Raw genomic sequence first — 8,652 nt, forward strand, 5'->3', positions numbered from 1 at the left:
TGTAACTGGTGTTTAAGGTCTTGTGAGATGTCACCTGAGTGGATTAGTGGGTCTAATGCTAGGCAGAACAGAAAAGCTGCCTGCAGAGGCCATGTGGCTAGCTCTGACCTTTTGTAGGATTACAGTTTTTTGACTTTGACTTGTATTTGTCAGTTTGATCCCAAAGGTGAGTTTACATTTTGGCTTTGCCCTCCAGTGCTCTGTTCTGAACGCATTTCCTTGGTAGGAACCAACTGTATTTAAACATTTTTATTTGCACTTTTTTTTTTTTATTAAATCCTATTTATGCCTGATGAGATCTTGCATGTTGAGCAGATGTATGAGGCTCTTTTCTTTACAACAGCTCACTTATGAACTGGTTAGAATGAATCCCTGATTCCAGTTGTTCCAGTTGAATTTGGCTCATTTCATATCACTACTGTGGTCTCCTTCCTGATCACCAAGAGTGTCCTCTTCTGAATATGTATTCATTTGGAAGAGGTTTTAGTGAGGCCAGCAGGGGGTGCTTACCATGGGGTCTGTGTGGAGATCCCAATTCCTCTGTTCAGGGATGGAGACACTGTTGTAAAATATGATACTGTCCATCATATGAGACACAAGTGAGGTCCTGAGACTCTGTTGTGTCATTTGAAAAGATCAGGTTGTTTCACAATGCCCTGCCTAAACTGGCTACCATGGCCTGGTCATTATGGATCCTAATGATCCCCTGTCCCTAATTTCTCTCTCTCTCTCTCTCTCTCTCTCTCTCTCTGCTTATTGGTGCACAAATGGCTGCACATTGATGGTAGTTGAAGTGGCTCCCTACTGCCTGTGTAAACCACTTTGAGCAGTTTAGAAAGGTATATATATATATATATATAAACAACATGGGTAGGAGACTTGGAGTGCATTTATTGAGCTGTTCTGCTATGTTAACTAAAATTGTTTTTATGAAATTGTACTACTAAGGTTTTGGATTTAAAACTGTGTTGTGGTAGTTTGTTGTATCCCTGTAAAGTGCAAGGCAGAACATTCTCTGAGGTTTGTGGGGCACCTGGCAGTACAGAGCACAAGGCCGTGAGCCGTACACACACACACACACACCTCCAGAGTCTCCCAGTATCGGGTTGGACTTGGTCAAGGATAAAGACCACATGTGGGATTTGAACCTAGGATCAGAGAGGCAGCAGTGCTACAATGTCATAGATGTTTGACGTACATTGTAAATAATTACGTGAAGAGTGTGAGAGCGTATCTGTCTTCTGCTGAAGGCACTGTAGGGATCTTCAGCGGTGTGTTGTTCCTGTTCGTTATTTGAATGTTGTAGTTCAGATGTGAGTTTGAATGAAGTTTCCCAACATTTGGCATACCCCGGTTCAGAAGTGGTGTTGTAAACTGGTGCTGCTTGACTCTCCTGACCAACTTCTGCTTTTAGTTGGACCAGACTCATACCATTTTCTAAGTCTGCTTAATCCTGACTATGGTTGTGGGGGTCCCAGCAAGGCAGAACCAGTACCCTGGACAGGGTGCCAAACATGCACACACAAAAAGGGACAATTTAGTGTCACCAATCCACCTAGCCTTTATCTCAATTATGCATGCTGTTATTTCCCAGTTTAACTTTTTTTTAATGTAAATCCAAAAATGACAAATTTTGTTTTCTTGTATTTTGATATGAATGTAGCAGACATTTTTGTTACATTGTGAGCAATTCGTTTTGCTTACCTTTATTTTTAAGTCATGGCCTAGATGGAGAATGCGGAGGTCTGAATGGTCTCCTCTCGTGTGAACTGCTCCTGGTTTTTATACTCCTACCTGCTCCCCTTTAGCTTTCAGTGTAATTTTTTTTTTTTTTGGATTCTTTTAATGTAGCCAAATACTGAAAGTGAACATCATGGTTAAGAGTATGAACTCTACAGGAAAATCAATTTAAGGGAATGATAGGGAATGTTACACACACACACGCCTTGTTACAGTTCTCACAAATGTACACCTAAACTATTGAATGTTTCCCAGTACAGAATGGCCGACTGATTGAGCAGCTGGATTTATTAAAGTGAATGATTGGTGGCAGGCTTTCACGTTTAAAAAGGGGGTCCCCCAGGACCGGAGTGGAGAGAGCCACAGCTCTGAAGAACAGATGCGAACTCAAAAACAAGCCTGAAATGAACTGAAGTGGAAAGTCTGGCGGCTGGAAAGGAAACTGACCAACTTCCCAGTTCCTTCCCCCTTTGTTTTTAAAATAACTCTGCTGGATGGTATCTCACATGGGAGATCAGCCATTCGGTGGTACTGTTTTGTGTATAGTGCCTTTCACAGGAAACTCCATTAGAAGATACATGATGCACCAAATGATGTCCTAAATGGCATTCTTGATAGAAATCCTCATTGTAGTTTTAGTACGTTTTTAAGATTCAAAACTAAACTGTCTGGGGAGTGACGGCAATACGGTGGTCAATTTGCCCAGCTTCCCATTTCCAAAGTCTGAGGTAAAACCACCAGACTCTTTTTAGCTGAGGGCTGTTGCCACTGTTGGTGGTAGCGACTCTTGGGGTGAGGATACTGTATGTGCGAGAGCTCCGTGTCACCAATGGTTTCTTTCTCCTCTCCTGTCCTCTTTCGACTGCCTTTGACTTGACTGGCCTTTTCAACTCTGTTTTGTCCTTAAGCTACTGGTTACCTGTGAGCAAACATGAGTGTAGCTGGACACCCAGCTGCCTGTTTAATATGTACCCATGAAGCGTCTCCTGCCACACACGTGTATGTGCTTCACGTGTGCGATCGGCTGTCTCAGCCAGGACCATTTAGGAGTTGAAAAAACTTGAGTGCGACTTTGTGTTTCTCGCAGGAAGCGGGGAGGCTGCTTTTCTCAGAATAAGTTTAGTTGACGCACTCAACTGTGATTTCCCCTTGTGTTTATTTTTCTTTTTGCATTTGTTTCATGCTGTGGCCAGTTGGGAGGCTGGTCAGCACGCCCCCGTGTCTGAGACTGCCACGATTGCGTTGTGGGGATTTCTTCTTCTACCTAGAAGAGTTCACCAGAAAGCCTGTAAATGTGGCAAGATCCACTTCCTCTTGCGGTCTTTGTGCCCTCGAGATGAAAGCCGCTGGCTCGCTGTGCTGCCGGGAAAGAGCAGCTCTTCACACCGCCTCACATGTAGTGATCAGGCTTGTAGGAGGGCCACTTCAGACGGTACACAACGGCACTGGTATGCGGCAGGACCGCGGGAGCAAAAGAAGAGGCGGCAGCCAGGAGGGGGTGCATGCAGGCGCTCTGCCCAAAAAAAAAAAAGTTGTGCTAACAAGCCCTCTACGGTATAAAATAAAACCCTCCATAGCAGGAGGAACTTTTGAATTGCTTGGTTCACATGGCACCTTGTGCTCAGTAAAAGGTGCAAGTACAATTCAGACATGAATATGAATATTAAGGCACAAGGATTAGACGTTAACCTTGTTAGTCGTTTCTTGTTTCTAGCTATGAACACCATCACACTGGACTTTATTATCACTGCCTTTATCTTTATGCAAGGCGACTTGCGACCTTTGAGATACAGCTAAACACAGGCAGGTGGTGGGAGACTTGCTCATGGTCACTCTGTGCCAGTATGGGGGGTTTGAACTCCAAAGCCTTAACCTCTACGCCCCACTGTGTGAATGTACAGTACGTAGCAGACCAGCGGGTTTGTGTGTTGCTCTTCTCTTGGCTTGACTTTCACTCTATGATGTTGTTGTTGACCACCATGGTAGATACCATCACTGGTGCCTGACTGTGTTATGGTGGAACTCTTTGGCTGCAGTGCTATCTGGGAAGTCTGACTGCTGCTCTGGGTGATTCATCTTACTGGTGCTGCTCCTGGGCAGACTTTGTTTGGTTCCCCCTCACACTAGAACACTGGCCCCGGTCAGTTTAGTGTTTCAAATAAATTAAGGCTCATTTTTGATATATGTTTATTTGCTGTACTTTAATCCCTGAGGGGAAATTGTCTTTTCACATGACCTTCTGGTGGTATAGTGCAGGGTCACCTATTGTTCAGCACCCCTGGTCCTATTATCTTGGTTTAGACTGCTGCTCCAGGGCCAAATGGGATTTGAACAGGCAACCTTCTAGACATTCGCCTCTGAGCCACCACACTGCACTTGTGTGCCATTACACAGTCCACTCATTTTCTTTTGTGCTTTTAGAAGTATCAGGATGACCTCTTCCATATGCCAACAACATGAGCAATGGAGTCCGTCCTGAGGGTTCACATGATGATATTGCTTTGCCACTGGGGGCATCGCTACCAAACTGATTTGACTGTGTTTGCTTTAGTTTAGAAGGTCCTTACTGCCCCAAGTATGGACTCTACAGTGAGCTTCTTATTTTCAAGTGCTATTGAACATTCAGCACGTCACCCTCTCCGGCGTCATAATTCATATTTCTACCTTGCCTCAAAGCTTCTGTTGTCCTTCTCTGAAATAACCTCCTTACCTTGAGTGGTGAATGTGAACGAACAGCACCAGTGCATTCCGTGGCCGACAGGTGGTCAGTAACTGCAAGTGTTGGTAAAGGTGAGATTGTTCACTCCAGAGAGATTACAGTTCTGCAGATGTGTGGTGCCACATGCCCTGCCCCCTAACTCTGGAGTCGGATGGTACCAGTGGACAGATGAGGCCAGCTGTACTGGAGTGGGCAAGCGGCCCTGGCTGTCAAAATGGAGGTAAAAACAACAAATTCTATCACATAAGATTTGTCGTATTCTGCATTGGTTATTCCTCTTGATGATTGTTTCTTTTTTGGTGGATTGCTGTCTCTGCAATCAAAAAGTGTCCAGCCAAGTTGAGGGCAATTTGGGGCTTTTTCTGACTCTAGGCAATCCATGATGCCGTTAAAGGCACTACATAACATACTGATGGACTTTTTGCATCACATTAACAATGGAAAGGAGTACAGAAATATAACTTTATCTGCTTTAAAAAGCCTCATCACATGTGTAGTGTTTGTGTTGCAGGAGCACAACCTGGATTGGTTCCCACGGATGCGTGCCATGTCGCTAGTAAGCAGCGATGCTGAAGGGGAACAAAATGAAATCCGCAACCTCCAAGAGAAGCTCGAGTCGACAATGAAGCTGGTTTGCAACCTGTCTGGACAGCTGAATGAGCTCAAAGAACAGGTAACGGCATTGTGTGCAGCATGTCAGTGCGATGTCCTAATTTGTCCCTTACCGTTCTTTCCATCTTTGTTTTTGTACACAGACCCGTTTTGAACTTTGCACTCTTTTAATCTTTGTAGCTGCAGTGTAGTTGAAGTTGAAAAGAGTAAATCCTGAGTTTAACATGCTAACTGCTCCAGCTGTGATTTGGGAGGTGGGCTTTGCTAATTGGCACGAGGCAATATAGGGCAGCCCTTTAAGTTTGGATCATGTTGGCAGGTGTAGGACATCTAGCTGGCTTCATGAATACAAACTCATGGTTGTTTACAGTCTGTAGTCAGAAGTACTAATCAAGGGCCCGTCCCTAAACCCACACACAGGAAATGGAAATAGAGAGAGAGTGGACAATTAATCACCCAAACACGCCTGACAGGCACCTTATTGTGTCAGAGCCTCCCGTCTCTTCACTAGACAGCATGCATGGATTCCTTCCCCTCCTCCAAGTGTCATCTTATGACCATATCATCACTGTCCCTGCAGCATTGCCATCTTTAAAGGGAGCTTAGACAAGCTGCTCTTAGTCAGACCTTTGTGCTTCCCATTAGCACGTTGAGAATTAACTTGCCACATGACCTGAATTTGTAAGAGTCACATGAGGCCCCAAGTAAACCATGGAATGCTTGTGACATGGAAGTCCAGGGTGAGTGTTGCGGATTTAGGGGTTGCCTCTTTGTTTGACACCTAGTCTTACCTCCTCAAGCTTCTTGACTCCACTATGGGCACGCAGGACAGATACTATTGAATTGCATAACAGTAAGTTCAGCCACATTATTTTTTAAAATGTTACACATGCATCATTAACCCTTTTCATAGTAGCGGCTTTACAACTGGTCTCTGACAGTGAAGTGCCAGCCTGTTCTCTTTAATATCTTATCGTGGCGAATTTAAAAATGTTAAAGGGTCTGTCTTGTTTCTGGTTTGACTGCGGCTTGCATGTGCCGACCTGACATTTCAACAGGAAGCCCATCTTGGTTCCAAGTACAACACTCCGCATAATTCTCTCAATTTTTCCAGATGACTGAGCAGAGAAAGCAGAAGCAAAGAATTGGACTGCTTGGTCACCCGCCCCACATGAACGTGAACCCGCAGCAGCCTGCCTGAGTGTCCTGTGCCCAGCTTGGGCAATCACAGTTTGCCAAACCCCAGTGATTGGGTGGATCTGCCCACCAACATCCCCCCCAGACCCCTTGACAAGTCTCCACATGGAAGAGCGTATCCCAGCCCACCAACCCTTCATTCCCACTTTATATAACTGTGCCAATTTTCAGGGAAGAGGAGCGCCTTTACTGGATGAACTTGAGGATTAGGACCATACTGGACGATGAAACAAATAAAAGGCAACAGGAAAGACTTAGAGGACTACCAGTATTTAACGTTTCATTTTTGTATGTTGTGCAATATGAATTCAATTTTATGCAACTATCACAGTGTGCAACTTGTGAATTATGTCTTAAAGGGATGATGGGTAAGGGGGGTGTCGTGTAAAGGTAAATAACGGTCACTTGGAAGCACACTTTAACCACTGAATTCTTTCAGGAGTTTACGTTCTTTCCAGCTGGTAGCACAGCTAGTGGTGCCAGTCCTTGCGCTGTAACAGCCAGTGTTGCGTCTCGGCCAGAGTCGTCATTTGGGTTTGTGTACCCCTGCATATGCCTCATAAGAGTATCGTGAAGTACTGTATTATGCTGCATTTGTGGGCCTCAATGACCGATTCCTCGCTCTTGGATTTGGGAGCTGTATGGCCAGCATTTTTGCCAGCTTCTCTCTAGGAAATGCCTCCGCTTTCTGTTAAGAGACTTCCTGCCACTGCTGTGGGTCCATTCAGCACCTTTTAAGATGTGCACGAGGGCACCGATTAGCTACCTGAGAAGAAAGAGAACCCCTTGGTCAGCCCGTGTATCGTCTCTATGCTGCTTTAATGGATGATGGCTTCCACCACTCCCAGATGCCAGCTTTGTCAAGCAAGTGGATTTACTGATATTTTGTACGTTTTGTCTGCTGAGCCTTGTACTCTTTGTATAGCACACTTGTACTAAAGGAAATTTTAATTAACTGTGGGGGTGGGAAATGTACACTGAGTATTAATATAAAAAAAGGACTTGTTAAAGTTGTAAATTCATCGCAAGTTATTTAATAAAGTTTATGAAGCAACATTTAATCTCCTATGTTTGAAAGTGACCGTGAATTGTATTTGTTCAATAGTCCTGAGTGTAGTGTTGACCACCTGAAGACCCACCTTTACAAGTACCCCATAGATAGAAGGTCTGAGGTGTGCTGTCTTTCTAAACTCTCCAGGATTTCTTTCAGGTATGAAATGCAGAGTGGCAATCAGAGATGGCACCACGTGGGCACACAACTTCTACTTAAGTGATGTAGGCATGTATGAAAGGTGTGGCACTCCCACAAACCTCTTGTAACTGAAGGAATTTTTCTGTGGATGACTGGCCCAATATTTCACTGAGCTGAACAAGACATTTCTCTTAAAGGAGGTAGTGTTAATTTCTGCGGCCAAGGGTGGGCTTACCTTTCCCCAGTAGACTATCTGGTGATAATATTATTGAATAAATGAAAGCAAATGTCCCTTTATATTTTTGTACAGGTTGGCACAGTTTGAAGACCTGCTGTCTGACTGTTTCTATGGGGTGTACTTACTTTTTCACATGGCTGCACGTTTGCTGGAGGCCTTGCAGTAGCCTGACAGAGTGATGCGTTGATTTAAATGACATGTTAATGGCACGTAAATGAATTTCACAGCTGCTCATCACGGCAAGCAATACTGCAAAATCATCTTTTACAAAATGTCTTCTTTTTTTTTTTTATGTGTGTTCTTTTCGCTTGACTCTCTGTAGAGCGTGATTGATTGCTCGGGGCTGTCATCTCGACGCGCCTGGCTGAGCCGCTGTGACCCTGGTTGCTCTGATGCATGGTGGGGAGCGTCTGCACCGTGAGTCTCGAGCCTTCCGCGTGACACTCGTGCTGTCTGGAATGGGGTGATAGAGCATTCGGGCTTGTGCATCATGTCAGGCATCCGTCATTTGTTTACCAGCTAAACAGGCTGAACAATGCCGACTTTGTGCTGCAGTCCCCAGCTGATAAAGCTGCCATGAAACTGAACTCCTGGACCTGTCTGTACTCCCTAGTCTTGTCTGTAGACTGAAACAGAGTGGCCATGTCTCCATGTTTGACTTGGATGGGTGCAGTCTACCCTGCCATGGTGTGAACACAGTCCTTTCCCATCAGGCTGTTATCTAATGCCGTAAATGTTCATCTGTGTTGGCACAATGTAAGGATGCTCAGTGAATTGGAAAAGATTACCAGGGTTGGAAATAGTAAACCTGTATGTTGGCCTCTTTGAACGGGAGCCTCAGCAGTGAAATGTCTAGCAAATTGTCTCAGCTGGGGTGGAGTTCGGCTCTAGTGACTTAATGTTTGTAGCTCCTGTTTTGGATAAACATGGCATCAAGTGCTATTTGGTGTCAGC

The 8,652-nt window shown here is 44.8% G+C and overlaps 1 protein-coding gene across 1 annotated transcript in view; it reads left to right on the plus strand.

The window, feature by feature from the left end:
* The window catches only part of LOC120540180 (inositol 1,4,5-trisphosphate receptor type 1-like), a 73,770-nt gene extending 66,437 nt beyond the window's left edge, over positions 1–7,333 (plus strand). The window contains exons 21-22 of the mRNA XM_039770733.1: positions 4,971–5,132; positions 6,186–7,333. Of these exons, the coding sequence (XP_039626667.1) occupies positions 4,971–5,132; positions 6,186–6,272 (249 nt within the window). The 3' untranslated portion in view covers positions 6,273–7,333. The remainder of the gene's footprint in view (positions 1–4,970; positions 5,133–6,185) is intronic.
* Positions 7,334–8,652: the final 1,319 nt, after the last annotated feature.

Source organism: Polypterus senegalus, chromosome 12 (genome assembly GCF_016835505.1).
Source record: "Polypterus senegalus isolate Bchr_013 chromosome 12, ASM1683550v1, whole genome shotgun sequence".
Lineage (NCBI taxonomy): Eukaryota > Metazoa > Chordata > Cladistia > Polypteriformes > Polypteridae > Polypterus > Polypterus senegalus.